A 20,039-nucleotide genomic window follows, 5' to 3' on the forward strand; every position below is an offset into this window, starting at 1 on the left:
TAGCCTGGTGATGGGTATTAAAGAGGGAACGTACTGAATGGAGCACTGGGTGTTATACACAAACAATGAATCATGGAACACTCCATCAAAAACTAATGATGTAATGTATGGTGATTAACATAATAAAATAAAATTTAAAAAAGAAAGAAGTAATGCAGTTTAGACAGCGGCCTTTTCTTCTGCTCTGCAAGTATTGCCTCGTGGTTTATCTCAAGAGAGGTGTGGTTTCCTAATTTTTAGAGGGAGTGGTGGAGAAGAAAATGGGACAGGGATTCTTGACCCATATGAGAATCTAATGAAAACCTGGAACTCATCCCCAGAAAAATTCTTACTCATATATGTATAAAGAATTTTGCCTACAATTCCATGGAAGTTCACAGAACCTTATTTTTTTTAAATACTCATTAAAATACATGTAATGAAGTGCTAGGTACCCATAATCTCTGCAAATTTTCATTGAATGAATTTAATGGAATAAGCACTTACAATCATTGGATTTTCTTGAAACACAGCCTTAAATGAATATTTTCTGGAGTGTGTTAAACTTAGTATCAAATAAAGAGTTATTTTTAAAAAATTAGAATTATCTAATATGCTAACACCAAACTTAAACCACTAGGGGTCTTGTTATTTCTGTAACTAGAGGTTAGGTGAGGAGTGACCAATTTCCTTTGGTTAGTTCAAAACAGAGAATGACTCATTCTCAAACTTCTTTTTCCATCTACTTATCTTTTATAATAGTTTTGCTGGTCTTTATCTTAAAATACTAGATGTATCTCCTCTATCATTTTGGGTTAAGTTTATCTTTGTCCTATAAAATGATGTTTGGTGGAAAGTCTGCTGTAAGTTATAGAACATTCTCTTTACCCAATGTAAAGGATTTCCCACATCCCTCAGTCACTCAGACTTTGGTTTTGTGCTTCTCTATTTTTGAAACTTCCTTGATAATAAATTATGTTACTTACTAGAAATAATAGGAACAAAAGTCAATAACAAAATGTTAAGTTCATCAGTGAAATATGCATTTTATGTATCTTAAAAGATAGATACTCAATTATAAACAATTTCAGATAATATGTGGGTATTTCATAAGTAAGAAGACACCATCTTTATAAAAGTGACAACTGATACCCATAACAATTTTTAGAACTACAAAAGAGATAGCTGGAAGAGTTAGGTCAATAGCTTTTCTATGTCATGTTTCAAGAGGAGATAATATTTTATCTATTTTCCCCAGAGGTTTTAATATTTTTACAGCTGCTGGCAAATTATTCTTGGTGGAACCTAGAATGATAGAATAGGACCTTATGTCAAAAGAGGCAGAGATTTCATGTTGCTCCTTATGTAAAGATACTACTTATATAGAATTTTTTTTAATACATAATGTATTATTTGTTTCAGAGGTACAGGTCTCTGATTCATCAGTAGATACTACTTATATAGAATTTAAAATTCTATATTGAAATTCTGGGATCAGAAAACAAAGATTAGAAAAATTCTTCCTCTTCATAATTCAACCATGATCTCCCTAACCTTGACCGATGCCACCCCTTGGTTGGACAATGATGACATTGAGATCAGAAAGGAAAATTTATTAATTATGCATAAAAATGTTTTCTGAACCTTTTCTTTTAAAATTATGAATGGAATTATATTTAAATAAAGAGGAAAATCTCCGATTACTAATATGAGATGGAAAAGTTAGTATTATATACTTTCCATTGGCATTTATTTAAAGTATTTGTTTCCTTTTTAATTAAGCATTTCAGTACAAATACAAATTGATAGCTCTTGATACCAATGACAAACATGCTCATAGGGGAAAAAAAGAAAAATAGGTAGTGCATCTGGGAATCCACCATCAGGGAGGAAAAAAAAAGGCAGATGAAGAGGTGGAGGATCTGAATGGAATGATGTCAGGGTCATAATACCTATCACCGAACTGACATTTTATCTTAAAAGTACCTCTTTTTTGAGTGACAAGGGTGTGAAGAAGACTTTTCACTGTATACCTTCTTATACTCTTTGTTTCCTTAACTATGTGAATGTGTTACCTATTAAAAATTAAGTACATCCATTAATTTAAAAAAATTCTGAAATATGTTTTAGAGAACACTTTTGCTGGACCATTGTTTCTCATCTTAAACCTACTTGCACTCAATTTCTCCTTTATATGAATAGTTGGGACTGGTAGAGACAACTCAATAATATGTAATCTTTATAACACCTTCTTTTTCTTTGTAATACAGTATATTATTATAATTTAATCTTAGTAGAAATTACATATCAGCTTTGAATATTATATCCATGTGCATAAAATAATAGATTAATAAAATTTAAAACATTCCACAATCTATACATGCCACATACCTGGAGTATAACCCCACGGTTCATAGTATGATGGAAATACTCCAAGATGACAACCTCGGACAAACTCTTCATAATCCATGGGTAATAAGGGGCTGGTGGAGGATAGAAACTCTGGGTGCAAAATTACCTAAAAAAGGAAAATTCTAATGAGAAAAAAAAAGAAATTAAAGCAAAAATCTCCTACATTTCGGTATTTTGATACTGTAGAAGCCTTGTGTTCTAGATTCTAGAGATGTACAAGGAATCTCATCTAGATTAGATCAGACTAGAAACCTTCATCCAAGTTACTATCCTCTCTCACCTGGAGGTAATCACCTCCTAACCTAGATCCCTGCTTCTATTCTGCCAAGGTCTCTACTCAGTACAACTAGAGTGAAGATTTAAAAGTGCCAGGTACTCCCGTGCTCAAAATCCTTCACTGGCTTCCCATTTCACTCAGAATAAAAGCCAAAGTATTTATGATGGCAGTGGTGTTCTGGTACATGTTTAAGAATGAAAAACCAAAATATAAGTATATATTTGTACATAAGTTTACTATACCTTTTATTGATATAAAGAATGTATAGCATACAATTTCCAAATAATAAAAAATGTACACACAAAAACCTGCACACAGATGTTTGTATCAGCTTTATTCATAATTGATAAAACTGGGGAGCAATCAAGATAACCTTTAATAGATGAATAAATAAATAAACTGTCCAGACAATGGAATATTATTCAGTGCTAAGGAGAAATGAGCTATCAAGCCATGAAAAGACATGGAAAAAAAATTAAATGTACATTACTAAGTGAAAAAAGCCAATCTGAAAGGCCACACACTATATGATTCCAACTATATGATATTCTGGAAAAGGCAGAACTATGAAGCCAGAAAAAAGATCAGTGCTTGGATGAGGGCAGGGTTGACTAAGCAGAGTGCAAAAGAATATTAGGGCAGTGAAATTATTCTGTATGATTTTATAATGATGGATACATGTCATTATACATTCATCAAAAGTCACAGAAGGTAAAGCACCAAGAGCATAGCTTCATGTAAACTGAATCTTGGTGGATAATAATGTATCAATGTAGGTTCATCAAGTGTAACAAATATAAGATCCTGGTGTGATATGTGGACAGTGGGGGAGGCAGTGCCGGCAGGGGTATGTGGGAACTCTCTGTACTTTCTGCTCAACTTTGCTGTGAACCTAAAACTTCTCTAAAGAATGAAGTCTAATAAAATATGTGTAATACCCTCCTTATTATAAATTCTAGACAGTTAAATACTCCCACATGCTTTTGTTGACTTTTGCAAGAATCCCGTATTCAGAACCAACTTATGGTTTCAACTGAGGACTGAATGTAGTTATGATGTAAATGTTGATCCATTCAGAGATATACATCAGAACTTCAAAGGTTCATCAGTGACGTAAGTGACTTCTTTCCTGAGTTGGATATTAGCTTTTGAATATGGAAAAAATATTTCCTCATATTTTTGTGCCACTCACAATTTTGTGTAATGACTCTAGACACAACCCTTCTAAGTTTAATCTGTATTGTTCATATTTCTCTACCACCTTCTTAAGTCTAGACAATCGATACACAATTAATCAAGCCATGACGCGTAGTGTTCACCTATTTTCACTCTCTAGATACTCCCGCTATGGTCGGTTTCAAGCTGCCAATGTGATGTCACTGAACTGGAGATGGGGAAGGCAGTAGCACACCATTATAGAATATTTCCACCATCGGTGGGTACAATCGCCATAAATAGCTTCAAGTGCATAGATCATCGTAAAATGTAGTAAACGATTAGGATGTGATGAGTTTCAGCATTACCTTTCATTTTAATATAACTGATTTATATTTTAAGTTGATATAATTTAATTTTTAAAAAATAGCTATTTTTAAAACTGGCTCACAAAACTTCTGAGAATTTAGCAATTGGTTCTCGTGCACTGGTATGAGCTGGTACTGGGACTACACTGCTGGTAATGTTATGTGAAGGCGGAGACGAGAGAGAGAGAATGGCTATCATTGGGAAGGTGTGATTAGAACAGCTACTTAAGTGGTCACCCGGATGAAAGAATTCTCCAATTTCTCCTATTTATTGAAGTTTTTCTTGAACCATTATTAGGTAATTTGTCAGCCTCTCCCCCATAGTTAAGTAGTTATTAAATATAAATAAAATCTGATTTAAAAGCATTTGGATTATATATATATGTATGTATAGATATATAGTATATACTATATAGTATTTATATTGTACACATATAAATAATATACATCATATACATACATATATAACATACATAATATATGATATATAGTATATATTTATACTGTATATATTATGTATTATATGCCATAATATATAACACATTATTATACATTATATAGTATATGCCATATAATATACATATAAAATATTATTTATATTGTATATAAACATAATATAACATATATAATAAAAGAATAAGTGTATATCTTTCCAAAGAGATTACTTTGAAGAAAAACCCTAATTTGGATATATAACAACAATGATAACAGTTGTATCATACTTTATGTATTATAAATACTGTTCTCATATATTATTTCATTTAATCCTAGCAACATCATGACATTCTCATTACTCTAATTTTAGAAATAAATTATAGGGCGCCTGGGTGGCTCAGTTGGTTAAGCGACTGCCTTCGGCTCAGGTCATGATCCTGGAGTCCCAGGATCAAGTCCCGCATCGGGCTACCTGCTCAGCGGGGAGTCTGCTTCTCCCTCTCCCGCTCCCCCCTCTTGTGCTCTCTCTCTCTCTCACTCTCTCTCTCAAATAAATAAATAAAATCTTTAAAAAAAAAGAAATTATAAATATTATAAATAAATTATATACATTAGTTCCATGTCAGGAGATCTACAAATGGGACCTAGGTTAAACTTAAGCAATAGAATGGTAGAATATCCAAAAGTAGTACCTAAAAATGATAGTTCATTCAATCACAATCACAAAGCCCAAAATAAAAATAGATAAAACATTTTCCTCCACAGAACATGATTTGAGTCCTTATCATGTGCAAAGTCCTGCACAAGGAAAAGAGACAGACACAGATCCTGTGTCCAGACAATCATCAAATCAGCAGACCACTGTACTCCTGGCAAATATCAGCAAACAGGGATTCAAAACTCATTGTCCTACTTTGGCATTTCCGAGCCTGGGAAAATCTGTACTCTCCAAAGCCCATTTTGGAACATGAAAATATCATGGCTCATTTCTTTTGTTTCCAGCCAAACAGAATGACAGCATAACTAAATACTAACACAGCTGCTCTGGGCCCTGAACAGCCAATGACGGAGGCCTGGGGCAGAGGAAGGGATGTGAGAGGTCAGCTCAAGGTTACCGGGAGGATTAAATGAGATCCTGTATACAAAAGCCCCCAGCAAAGCACCTGGCTCACAGCAGGCGCTGGATCAGTAGGGAAAAAACAAATAAAAACCAAAAAGTCGTCTAACCACATTTATCCTGTGAGGGAATTAAGATCCCAGGCAGTTAATTTACTTTCACAGAGTACTGGCACAGGGTCAAGACCTGGAGTCTGCACTGTAGGTTTTTCTCACTGCACCCACTGCCGAGGCAGAATTGATGATAAATTCAAATTCAAAATAATCTGCAACATTTCCTGAATCAAGTGGTTGCATTCATATAAAGCGCTTGTCCGAGAGTTAAGAACCACTGTATAGAGTTCTGTAAATATGCAGGTGATCAAATGAGTACTCACATTAGCACAGGGCCTGAGTCAGTGTTAAGCTTTTAAAGGATACTATTTATAAATAAAATACCTAATTATGAGTTGACCAAAATTTATCTCAGTGCTTTGAGAGTATATTGCTATGAAGGGGCTATTCTTTTACTTCTTGTGTGTGTGTTTGCTTTATGATAATAACCAATGAAAGTCTCAAACTGTTCATGAGTTTATCTATATAAACATAATTTGTATGAGACAAACTTCCTTCTCCGTTCACTCTACAGAAGCTATGTGCTTTTATATCTCTGTGCCTTTTTGTCTACTTCTGCCGGCTCTCTGTATGATGAACTGTTGTCTGCATGATAAACTCCTGCTCGTCAGTCAAGATCTAGCTAACATGTCATCCTTTTATAAAACATTATCAAATTCTCCAGGCAGAGATAAATCCTCCATTTTCTACTCTCATCAAACTCTGTTTACACCTCTCTTCTAAAAGTTACTGAGCACCTATCATCTGCTACGGACCCGGCTAAGTACAGATAAGAGCTGACATTTATCATGCACTTGCCACGTGCCACATACTGCACTAACTGGAGCATCTATTACTTATTTAAGCCTCACAACAATTCTGTGAGTGTGCGTCTATTTTGCCACCATTTTACAGATGAGAAGACTGAGGTAGATTAAGTAAATTTGCAAATCGATTAAGTGGCAGAGATTTAAAGGCAGACAAGGGATCCCGATTGACAGCCCCAACCGCTTCCCCTCTGGAGCAACTACAGCAGCTGCTCTAGCCTATAGACCTGGCAGAGATGGGTACTAGTGCCAACTCATTTCTGCACAACCAGTGACTCTTTTAATGGGCAACTTTTGTTTGGAAAATCCCTACTCCAACTAATAGGAATCCCTATTAAAATTGTCGCATGCAATTGCTCATCGAATAAGGCACCCGTCTGCCTACAAACATGAAACTGTTTGGTAGGTGAACAAATCACATGAAAGTAAAATATAAAGGGAAGATTTAGATATAGGGAAATGATGTGTGTGGTAATGCTAATATATTTAAAATAAATCACAGTAAACCACAATTCACCCCCCCCACACACACACAGAGGCATCTTTTGTATTAAGAAAGGAAGCATTGGAAAATAATTCAGAATCGTTGTTAGCTATAGATTGATTGTACTGTTGAAAACTAATTCTTTTGGCACACACAGAAGTGCACGTGCTTCTGTGTGTGTGTGTTTCTTTCCCCTAGCTGACCAGCCATGTTAGTGGTCTGCTTTTTCCCTTTATGAGTCACTACATAGTGCTGCTAGGTGTGTATATTTTTCATGCATTTGCTAATTTTTATTAATTCTAGTTTTTGTTAATGACATTTGACTTTCTGTAAAAAAAAAAAAAGGTTGAGAGGTGTTTAGAACTGGGCTGCAGTCTGTGGGTCTTCCCTCTTCATCCTTCCTTCCCCCTCTTTCCACCGTGTCGGACTACCCCTCCCTGCCTGCTTTCACTTTCAATCTCTATCCTGCACAGGCATTTTCACCAATAAGTGTTTTCACATCTAATCCTGTCTTGGTGTCTGCTTCTCAGAGAATGGAAAGTGAGAAAATTTATATGAGACACGATCACTGCCTCGAAGAACTCACAGTCTCACTGGAGGAATGGACATACATATTTTAAAAATACAAATAACTCAGTGTGATGATTCCTATATTTGTAGCAGATATAAAGCACCTTGAGAATGCAGATAAGAAAGTGATTGCCCTGTCTGGAGTAGATGAATGCACGTTGGACAAACACAAGGAAGAGATGACCTCTAGGTTGGATCCCAAAGAAGCTGTTAGAATGGCTGAGATAGGGGCACTTCAGAAAGAATAACAACAGCAAAGACACAGAGGGATGAAGTTTAACATACTTAGGAAATAATGTACTTGTCCTTTCCTGAGAAATGGCTTCACTGTTATCATATTAAAACACACACACGCACATACACACACACACACACAGATCAGCAAAGCATACTTTGTTCAGAGCTCCCAATTTCAGGGGACCTTCCAGACTCAGTCTTCCCGAGAGCAAAGGAAGCATGAACCACAGTCATGGCTCCACATCCCCTGTTCAGTCTATATTTATTGTACATGTCATGTGCCAGGCACCTGACAGATCCTCAGAGGAAGAGCCACAGGTTTAAATATAAGTGTGACAAAGTTGTGTAAAACAGAAAGCTACAGGAAAATAATAGGCTTTCTTTCTGTCACTATTTCCTTTCCAAGAGGAAAAAAAAATTGAGAAGAACTGGTCTAAACTACATGAAAATGAAGTCAAATTAGTGCTGATACACTCTGAAGTGAGGTAAGTTCCTGCAGATCCAATCGTGCTGATCCAATTGTGTGCCTTTGGGAGATACATCCCTGCATTTCCAGGGAAAAATCTGTAGCCTGCCTATAATGTGATGTGTGCTAGGGGTAAAAATTTTGGAAATGCAAAAACACAAATGAGAAAATAAAAGTCACCCATAATTCTATGGCACAGGGAAATATACACACATATGTGTGTGTCTATGTACACACTCACACGTGTGTGTGTAGAACATGTTTAAAATGGATGGGATAACACCGCATGGAACATTTTATAAACAGCTGTATCAGTTAATTCTGTACTATGAGCTGTTGCTATCTACTATCATGAAAATTTTTCCTGCCTTGATTTCTGAGATATTTTTCTCTTCTAATTCTTGCTCTTTTCTTGCACTGACTTTTCCTCCTCTAATCTCTTAAATCTTGAGGTTTTCTTGGGTCAACACTTTTTCTCTGCTCGTTCAGCCTGGTCTTGCAGCATGGCAGGGTCATCATTCCCAGGTATCCCCTGCTGCCCCTCCACTGATAGCTCACTTTATGAAGCCCTGTTTTCTAAGTACCCATGAAACATCTTAACTTGAATAGCTCACATATAACTCAAACGATCTACCAAGAACTGAGTTCAATTCTTGATGCAATCCTCAAGCCAACTCTGATAAAGCCTTTCCTTAGTTTTTAGAAAGTATTGACTAAATACTGAAGCCAGAAGGCTATCATCTTTGCCTTCTCCCTCTTTTTCCCTCCCAATGACCATTGATTACGAAGTATGATCTTTTCTATATACAACCACCTCTTCCATGATTCCGTCCTCTCTAGCACTTATGGCATGGCCTTTCTAAGGGCCCCTTATCATCTCTCTCCTATCCTGTGGCAGGAGGGCCCTAACTTGTCTCCCTCCACCACATCCACTCATGCCTATATCAAGGAGTGAATGCAAGATAAGGAATAAATTTACAAACAGACTATTTTTTTTCCAAGAGATTTTGCAGAGAAGAATAGAAAAGACCAAAACATTTAAAAACATCAAGAGAAGACCAGGTTAAGGCAAAGTTTGTTTGCTTTCTAATGCGAGAAAATTTAAGGAATATTCGTAGACAGCAAGGGAAGGAGCTAGTAAACCTGCAGTATAAGGGAGGGTTAACAGGGTAAATTTCCCAAGAATGTCGGAGGGAATGAGATCAACAACAATCCCCAGAACCCAAAGGTAAATAGGTAAAAATAGGTCAAAATCTATATTTGAGAGGCACTGAAGGAGTTTATACATTGAATTCTCAAGTCATCTGCTAAAGGTGAAAAAAAGAAGAAAAAGTGGGACCTTTGAAAAGATTGGTAAAAGCTTGTGACAACCTGATCTTGAATATTGGTGAATGGGATTGAGTAGAGATAAGCAACTGTCTACATGTTCAACATTGTGTCCCACACTTAGCACTGTGCCTGAACATAGTACTCCCTCAGTACACATCAGAGAGACTAAGCTCCACAGTGGCAGAAACCAGGTCTTAATAAAAAAAACTCACACTGTACTTAATCATTTAGACACTCAAGCATCAAAAGAATGAGTTGGTCTATAGAAAATTCCATAAAAATATCATTAGCCATATTCTCTGAAACTGGAAGCTTCTCATATTATCCCCTTAAAGTTGAACTTTATCAGGAAGAAACAAAGACAATTCATTTTCATCTCAGAGATTCACTAATTAAAGTAATTCTTAGAGTACATTTGTATCATAAAAATTAGGCAATTTCCCTATTCTTACTGATAATATTGTACAACGTTAAGAATGATACTAAAACAGACATTATATTTTAATTACCCAAGACAGCAAACAGAATTAATTTTTTTTAGAAATATCATTTGAAATAGTTCTGAAACATGTCAAAACAAATACGGGAGACTTCTAATAAATTCTGAAAAAGTATATTCTATGTCATTTTGAAGTGCCTTGTGTAAACAATTAGTTCTACCTTGACTCTGTCTGTGCGGCTGTTGAAAAGTCCGATCCGTCTAATGGTGCTGAGGATGGGATCAGTGGAGTCATCAATCATATTGTGAGTGGTCACTGGAGGCAAAGACTGTCGCTGAAGTCATAGAGGAAAGAAAATGTCAATTGTGGAAAGAATTAATAAGTGTGACTAATTTCAACAATAGGTCATTGGCAACATGTCATCCAACCTTCATGCCTTCCATCTTTTGGATGACACTAATGATGATGACTAAGTTTTGTGTGGGTTTCAGAGGGATAATGGCTTAAAGAACTTCCTTCGGATATTATGAACACATGATATTTTTGTTTCTCACCTGCAGCCACTACGTGAAAGGCCTAGACTTCTTGATTGCTCTTAGGACCTATTTGGAATGAAGGTGTCCTGAAATTGTGACTTAAGATGAGCTCTTCTCCTGGATCCTTCTAGCAGAGCTGTCCTCTGATGGTGCCTGATGCCTCACTGTTATGACAAGATGTCGGTGCATGCCTATCTTCCCTTTTTTCAGTAAGTCCACTCAACTGGGAAACATTCACCTTTTCTCGATCGTGACTCAAAATGCTATGCTTTTCGAAAATTTTAGGGACTATTTTGTTGTCATTGCAATATACAGAGTTTTTCAAACGGATATATTGGTTCCAAAGGAATTTTTTAAGTGGCTACAAGATAAGTTTCATGAAATTTTTTTAAGGAGCCCTGAAAAGCACTAAAAAGAAAATAAGCCAAGTTGTCATTTAGGTGAATGCATAAGAAAGACTTTTCTAGCTTTTGGGTTCACACATTTCCCAAACTAGCCCATTCCAATAAATTAAAATATTGGTCTAAATTGATTTTAACAATCTTGGGAAGTGTTGGGCACTCTTGTCTTTATTACCTGGGTTGAAAAGATGGCTCTTTTCATAATTGTTACATCATCTCGATCCAAAATATTGTCCATGTCAGGAATTTCTCCTCTGTGGGCAAAACAATGTTAATAAGAAAAATAAAAATAACAGGCACTGATTCAATGCTTCCTAGGTGTCAGACAGTGTTCTAAGCACTTTAAAAATAAATATAAAGCAAACATGGTTTCCTGATGACACTCATAGACAAATTCCTAGAGCATGAAGAAGTTTGATAAGAGAACAATTTTGATAGCATAAAAGAAAGTTAAAATTCATTTCTAAAGCATTACTGTTGACCATCAGAAGGATACTTCCATTATATTTTGCCTACTCTTGAGTACTACGTTCACAAGTGGCCATAACTGTCCATCTATAAGTTGATATTTTTACTGGTTAAAGGAAATGATGCATGCCTGCCACCATCAGTCAGGAAACAACACAGCTTTCTCTTCATATTCTAACAAAATTCATATATTTAATATATATTTTTATTCTTTTATAATATATTTTGATTTGATTTAATTATTTAGATTTTTATTTTATAAATTTATATATTTCATTTATTATGTATTTAAATGTTTATTATTCATTAAGTAAATATAGGTTACTTAACATTACTTAATGTTAATAAATATTTTAATTTAATATATAAGTAAATATATGTATTTAATATATAAAGTTAATATATATTTTGACTTAAAAATCTCACGAAATCTCCCTCAGTTTCACATTGATATATTAACTCTTAATGAGAGTCCCATTGAATTAGAGCCTATTTGCATATGGGAATATGTTCTCATTTGTACAACCTGTTTATAAGTATTCATCAGATGAAGGATAAAACAAAACCCGTTCCCATGATATAATATTACTACTACTAATAATGATGAATATAATATAATTCAAAGGCTACTAATTCCTTTATATTTGGAACAAAAGAAATACATGATAATGTATAAGTTGTTGAATTCGAATAGTGAAACCCTAAAATGTTGAAGTGTTATGTACTCCCAGCACCTACCTTAACAATGCATCATAGAGTTTCTTCCCAAATTTTTCTTTCACAGAATGTGCAATGTCCCTGTATGAATTGAAAGATTTATAATTTAAACAGTGTCACAATTTAAAATCTTTGTTTGCCATGGCCACGCTGATGTTTTGTCAAGTGCATCCTTTGAAATTACGGGTCTCTTTTGTGGAACCTCTTCTACTGTTTTTCCTAGTTGCCAATTTAGCTTGAGTTCAAACCTTCAGAGCTGAGGCAGCAGAACACCCCGAGCTGCCCACAGAGCTTAACATTTTTTTGCTTGATGATTTTCAGGTGAGGGTGGAGGGCAGGGCAGGGCAGTGGATGGAAGTATAGATGTAACAAGATGGCGAATTCATTGGTGATTGTTGAAGCTGGGCTATGGGCATGGAGGGGGTCATTATACTAATCTCTTTACTTTGGCATTCATTTTTTTTTTTTTAAAGATTTTATTTATTTATTTGACAGAGAGTGAGACAGCGAGAGAGGGAACACAAGCAGGGGGAGCGGGAGAGGGAGAAGCAGGCTTCCCGCCGAGCAGGGAGCCCGATGCGGGGCTCGATCCCAGGACCCCGGGATCACGACCCAAGCCGAAGGCAGACGCTCAACGACTGAGCCACCCAGGCGCCCCGGCATTCATTTTTAAATTTTCACCATAAAATTAAAAATAAATTCAACCCATCTTTAAAGATTTCCACAGAGGTTTTTCCTTCCATGGTGGCTCATTCCAAAGTTTTTATAGTAACACAGTTTGATAGGCACTACATAATCTGACATAGTAGCCTATGAGAAGAGAACCCAGTAGCATTTGTGCTAACATAATCTTTTTTTAAAAAGATTTTTTATTTATTCGTTTGTGAGAGAGAGAGAGAAAGAGAGGGCAGGAACAGGGGGGAGGGTCAGAGGGAGAGGGAGAAGCAGACTCCCTGCTGAGCAGGGAGCCCAACGTGGAGGGTTGATCCCAGAACCCCAGGATCATGACCTGAGCTGAAGGCAGAAGCTTAACCAACTGAGCTACCCAAGCACCCCTTGTGCTATGGTAATCTTAAAGAAAAAACAGTTGAAGGAGATATATCAGAAATTATGCATGTTAAAAAAATCTCTTGACACTTATTGAGAACATTCACAAGACATGAGATTACCATAGCTGTTTCCGCACTGCCTGGCCTTTCAGCGTTTCCACATTGAAATTATTTGTCTTGGCAGGCATGATGAAAAACACCACCACTGTAACGTCACTTTTATGCATCTAGTGAGGGATTAGGAAACACAAGTTAACTACCAAAGATAAACGAAAACATCAACAGATGGACCTTAAACTTAAAAAAAACAATGTTTTAAATTACCTTTAGATAAAAGGAATACTTATTTATGATTCACAGAGAAATTAAAGCCACCTTCCTGAAGCTTAACTCAGAACTATTAATTTAAATCTGGCTTTCAGTCAAGATCTGTTGATTAACAATTTGAAAATTCAGACATAAAATATTTTCCTTAAGCAGCTAAAATACATAGCAATTGCTAGTGATATCACGGTGCTTTTCTGGGGTTAAAAAAAAGTCACATGAATGTGAGCTAATGTTACAAGGCCAAAATTAGCTCTTTAAAATTTCAGATTGGAAAGTTCATGGGGATTTAGTTTTGTTTTATTCTATTTTTTTCTAGTTTATTCACATTGATTTGTATAAATAGATGATTTACACTTTTCTGTTAAATGCCTTGCCATAATGCGGCATTTTGGTTTTTTAGTCCTAAAGTACAGGAACAAGCATGTGCTCAGCCCCTCTGGTGTGGCAGGCACTGTGCCAGACACTTTAAATGAATAATTTAATCCAATCCTCATAAAAACCGTGCACAAGAGATATCACTCTCTTCATTTTACTAATTGAAAGAGTGGCATGAGAGTTTCAATATTTTGTCTGAGATCCTATAACAGGTTATTGGCAGAGCTGAGATTCAAACTGGTGTCTTTGATCCTAGACTCTGTTTTCTTTTCCTCTTCCCTAGCACATCTCAGAAGGAAATGACATATCCAAACCACTGTGAGAATGGAAGCATAAGCTCACTTAAAACCGTGCACATATGAATGTTCGTGTATTCTGGAAATGACTATATCCTAAATGTGGGCACTGCATACTTTATAGCCCCCTCAAGGGTCTGACATTCTATTAAAAAAATCTACAAAAGTCATAGAATAGGAAACTCACTCCAGGAGTAGCCAATGTCCTATGAAAGAATAAATGTACTATATGAAAGAGAATGCTTTCTTTTAATTTCTCCAAGTATTGTAATGATCTTTGATGTCTAGAATAGCAATTGGCTTTTTCTTCATACTTAAAGATAAAGTGACTATTTAATAAATATATAGATAAATTGATTAATAATGTCCCTAAACATGATATATGTTTGATATAACTTTGAGTCCATCTTTAAAGCTTGTTGAATAGACACATACCAGGAAATATTATGGAATAAGATTATTCCTGCCTATTAAAGAATAATCTATGTAGTCTTCAGTCCTATTTTACAGAGTTGGGTTTTTATTAATGTATTATTTCCTTATTAAGTGGTATCAGTAAATCTTTTAGTATACTTGGTGTGATGTCTGCTCTAAGGCAAAAATAAATCTATGTCCAAGGAAAAAAATTAACTGGAGAACAGTGAAAGTTTAGGTTGTCTTGGTATCTCAGTAAGATTGAAATTCTACACTGGTCTCCCGTAGCTTACTGTTATTTATTCTATACTTTTACATGACAGGATTAGAATATAAGCCAATAACTTCAATCACTAGCTATTCCATAGTACCATTTTGTATAGCTTTTTCTATTGGCACAGATTTTATTGCTGGCGTAATTGGGAACCTATGTTAAGTCCCACCTTCCTGAGCAGAAACTGATTCCACATGGAAGCAGGAACCTCCTTTCCCCTCCTTGTTTCCATGTGGTGGGACACCTCCTGGTTTCACAGTTCAAGACTCTTACTAATCTCGGGGAGGAGACATGGCTGGCGAGTAGGGAGGGGAATAGTGTTTGTGTGCGTCTTCCCCTTGCACAGAGAGCAACTGCTTGGTTGCCAGCTGTGTGGTAGAGGCTCCTCTGAAGGTCTTCTTTGGTTGGGGGAGCACAGCAATGTGATGAGCTAGCTAGGTCTAATAGCAAGGTTCAATATCAGGAAGCCTGTGGGTGCCATATACCAAGCCACATCTTCCATTACAAGTCTTTATTGGTTTTATTATTTTTTTTATTTTTTAGATTTTATTTATTTATTTGAGAGAGAGAGAGGGAGAGAGCGGGGTGAGGAGCTGAGAGAGAAGCAGACTCCCCGCTGAGCAGGGAGCCTGATGAGGGGCTCAATCCCAGGAGTCAGGGATCATGACCTGAGCCGAAGGCAGAACCTCAACCGACTGAGCCACCCAGGTGCCCCTCAGTCTTTATCGGTTTTAAAAATGGCGAATTTTGTTCTCCATTTGCTTGATTTCTTCATATTTATCTTTCAACTGGTTAACTCTTGGGACAGGGAAAGGAATGTTATAATGTCATCTTAAAACAGAACACAATAAGCTTGTGGCTCTCTTAAAAAAAATACCAGATAACATAGACAGAGACACAAGTGAACAACGTGGTGATCCCAATATGTAAATTGAAAAGCTGGAGCCATTTTCAGAATAAGGTTGTCATTTTAAGTATTCACAATCACATATCTGCTGGATACTTCTTAAGAAGCCAGAAAGTTCTTTACTTCCCACAGAAGGAAGTCCGCCTATAAAAGTATTGCATGGTGTTCTATAGCGTTCTTACCCTCAGCAGAAAATTTAGCCTGGATAAGGCTTCTAGGAAGATGTCAGCTCCTTTGTTTGAAAACTCGTATCTCCCAGCAATGAAAAGGAACAAAGTCTTTTCAAGGTCAAAGTCCAGATGACTAAAACAAAACAAAACAGTTTCAAATGAAATAAGGCAACAGCAACAAAATATACAAATAAATTCTGTTAAAGTTCAAAGGGGGCTGGGAAAGATAAACATTTACTATAACAATTTTGTTTTCTCTATGCCATAGGTCCCTAAGACACGTTATTTTTTTTTTTTTAAATAAAGAAGAGCATACCCATAGAAATGACCTCGAACAAAATCTTGGATCCTGGCCTTGTACATGGCATGTAGATTTTGAAACTCATGTACCGCTGAAAATTTCTTAACATTCAAGCCATTTGGAGTAACCACATCTGGAAAAGCAATAAAAAAAAAAAATCATCACAAAAATCTTCTTTTGAGAGAGGGTACCATTGTAGAAAAATAGTGTGTTTAAATAGTTTAAATATATAAAATTAGATGTCCCTTAACATTTCTAGTTTCTATCAAAGAACTGAAAATTCATAAAACATCACAATAAATTCTTGAAATAGGAAATTAGGAGTGTGTGACCAAAATAACATTAACTAGTAAAATGAAACATCTCATTAAAAGCACTAAGAATGATTATTATAGTTTTCATTTATTGATGGCTTACTATTGCTCTGAATGCTCTAAACACTTTATGATGTAATTCATTTAATCCTTGCAAGAAGCAATGGAGTAGGTGTTCTTATCTGCATTTTCAGAGGCAGAAACTGAGGCCCAGAGTTGTTAAGGAATCTGTCGGAGAACACAAGTATCAGTAGGAGTAGAATCCATGCAGTCTGCCTCCACATGTTGTGTCTTTAGCTATGTTGTGCACGAAACTACCTCTTAGCATCTTAACTGGCCAAGCGTTTGGGAAATGTTCTATTTGGAAAATTGGAAAGGCAGTCCTTTATTTCTAATTCCCAGAAGATTTTACTCAAGCAGGAAGACATTTTGGTCTTCCAGAATAATTATTAGCCTGTGACAAGATAGAGACTCCTCAGGGTACAAGACGGGAACTACCTAGTGACTTGAATACATGGGTTGCTGCAATTAGTAGCAGCAAAAACAAATGAAATTTTAAAAAAAAAGCTATGTCAAAAAAATTTAACACATGGCAATGGACATTTTTGCAATGGAGATTTGAGCTAGAATTATAAGTATGCCATCATTTTGAAGGATATTTTATAATTAACAAGCTATCTTTTGAAATGGTTCCACAAAATCAACAAAGGCTTCTTGGCCATTTCTCATAAAAACAACAAAAATAACAAACTGCCGGTTCTTCTGAATTTTTCCTAAGTAATTCGGCAAATTCTGTACTCCACAGCAGAGTCAATTTTAGGTTGCCAAGGTTTCTAGTGAAAGCCCTCATGTGAATAATTCCTACAGTGTGATCAGGATAGTAGACAATCCCCCCTTACAATGTATTTCCCTTTCCATGACATTATATAGTACTTACTTTGTTCTAGACTCTAGTGTATTTGATAAATACTAATTTAATTTTTATAAAACCATATGAAGTAACTTATGTTTCTATCCCCATTTTATAAGTGAAGAAACTGACCTGTAGAGAGGTTATTTGCCCAAGATCAAGTAACTACAAAGTAACAGAGGTAGCATTTAAAACTAACCCAGCCTGGGGGGGCCTGGATGGGTCAGCTGGCTAAGCTTTGGACTCTTGATTTCAGCTCAGGTCTTGATCTCAGGGTCATGAGATCGAGCATGCATCGGGCTCCATGCTCAGCTCAGAGTCTGCTTGAGATTCTGTCTCTCCCTCTGCTGTTCCACCCCCCACCCCGGCCTCCACACTCTCTCTCTAAAATAAATAAAAAATAAAATAAAATAAAATAAAATAAAATAAAATAAAATAAAATAAAATAAAATAAAATAAAATAATAAAACTAAGACAGCCTGGCTCTGAGGTCTATACCTTTATCCACTATGACAGTCAGCTGTCTTATCCAAAAAGATATAGAAGCCAAGAATGTATATTAATACCACTTCATTATGACTTTAATTCCTCTGGAATTTTTCCAATGTTTCACAAATGAAGCTATATTTGGCGGCAGGAGGAAGGATAAGATTGTGTAGACATTTGATAGGATAGCAGCCTCAAGAGAAAGTTTTATTTTAGAATAGGAAAAGAACAAAGAATTTTTGTAAGCACAGAAAAGGATACAGTAGACAAGAAACAAGAAAGATGCAAGAAAGAAATAGCATATTGATGGAGTAAACTTCTGTAAGGGGCATGGCAGTGAGAATCCAAGTGAACCTTAGGGAATACTTGGAAAGACAAAAGAAGAACATAGGATCTTTATGCTGCCATTATTCAAATTTATTGGATTCTTCCTCTTTTTTTAACTACCTAGCACCTTGAAATACCTCCTCCAGACATCCAACTAGTATCTGGAAGAAAGACAACTAAAGACAAGATTGCAGGGATTAAAGAAGAGGATATATTCATTAGGACTGTTTGGTAGCAAATAACAGACCCAGTGCTAACACCAGGTAACTAGGTACTAACACTGGCTTACCTATAATAATGAGGAATTTATTCATAGGATGCCAGAGTGTCTCATGGCAAAGGTTTAGCTGGGCTTCAGGAATTAGTTTAAACCATTAGTCTAAATCACTGTGGAGAATCTACAGTTCTCTCAGTCTGTTTCCATTTTTCATTGTACTTCATTGTAGCTTTGCCTTCTTTTTAAAAAATTTTTTAAAAGATTTTATTTATTTATTTAAGAGAGAGAAAGAGTGTGTGTGTGTGTGTGTGTGTGTGTGTGTATGTATGTGTGCATGAGCAGGGGAGGGGCAGAGGGAGAGAGAGAATTCCAAGCAGACTCCCCGCTGAGCAGGGAACCCCATCAGGAGATCTCACAACCCTGAGATCATGACCTGAGCTGAAATCAAGAGGAGGCAACTTAACCGACTGAGCCACCCAGGCGTCCCTAGTTTAGCCTTCTTTGCATCCCATGCAACATAAAAGAAAAATGGACACTGCCAACAGCTGCAAAGCTGACATACCTATCCTTAAGGAGTGCATCCATACAGACTCATCTGTTTAGCCTCCCTCTTGTGGGAGCATTCTGACTGGCTGGTTTATGCCAGGTATCTACCTCTGGATCAATCAGCTGTGGCCAGGTGATAGGGTCATGTTTTATGAACAGGCCTCTCAGCATTGCAACCTCTGGATGGGTCTGGGGTTAGGTCCTAGAAAAGCTTTCAAAGTCTTGGGAGAAGTAAAACAATAGGTTTCTTCTGAACAGGACCAATGAGGCAATGTCGTAAGATGTAGGACTGGGATAGTCTCATACAAATTTCTTATATTTTCTGAACTTTCATTTCCTTTAAATAGAAAAGTTAACTTGCTTACATACACCAGGTCACTGTGACAACCCTAGGGCGTAAGCTCATTTCTAGCATAGCCCATTTATTCAACAAGCACAGATTGAACACTACTATGTTCTGGATATACCTTAGGGTTGGTGTTACCACAAAGTTACTGACACTGAGAAGTAAAATATGTGTAAAGATTTGGGTGGTACTCTGGAAAACAGTATGGAGGTTCCTCAGAAAGTTGAAAATAGAGCTACCATACGATCCAGCAATTGCACTACTGGGTATTTACCCCAAAGATACAAATGTAGGGATCCGAAGGGGTACGTGCACCCCGATGTTTATAGCAGCAATGTCCACAATAGCCAAACTGTGGAAAGAGCCAAGATGTCCATCGACAGATGAATAGATAAAGAAGAAGTGGTATATATACACAATGGAATATTATGCAGCCATCAAAAGGAATGAGATCTTGCCATTTGCAACAA

The 20,039-nt window shown here is 36.3% G+C and overlaps 1 protein-coding gene across 1 annotated transcript in view; it reads right to left on the minus strand.

Annotated features, from left to right (window-relative positions):
• Positions 1-20,039, minus strand: part of GYS2 (glycogen synthase 2) — a 53,211-nt gene that overhangs the window by 7,956 nt on the left and 25,216 nt on the right. The window contains exons 5-12 of the mRNA XM_081818938.1: positions 18,750-18,807; positions 16,439-16,556; positions 16,135-16,255; positions 13,480-13,586; positions 12,332-12,391; positions 11,301-11,379; positions 10,409-10,522; positions 2,371-2,497 (exon numbers count right to left, since the gene is read on the minus strand). Coding sequence (XP_081675064.1) covers positions 2,371-2,497; positions 10,409-10,522; positions 11,301-11,379; positions 12,332-12,391; positions 13,480-13,586; positions 16,135-16,255; positions 16,439-16,556; positions 18,750-18,807 — 784 coding nt within the window. The remainder of the gene's footprint in view (positions 1-2,370; positions 2,498-10,408; positions 10,523-11,300; positions 11,380-12,331; positions 12,392-13,479; positions 13,587-16,134; positions 16,256-16,438; positions 16,557-18,749; positions 18,808-20,039) is intronic.

The sequence above is a fragment of the Leptonychotes weddellii genome, chromosome 5, assembly GCF_054177405.1.
Source record: "Leptonychotes weddellii isolate Sample4059 chromosome 5, ASM5417740v2, whole genome shotgun sequence".
In the NCBI taxonomy this organism is placed as follows: domain Eukaryota; kingdom Metazoa; phylum Chordata; class Mammalia; order Carnivora; family Phocidae; genus Leptonychotes; species Leptonychotes weddellii.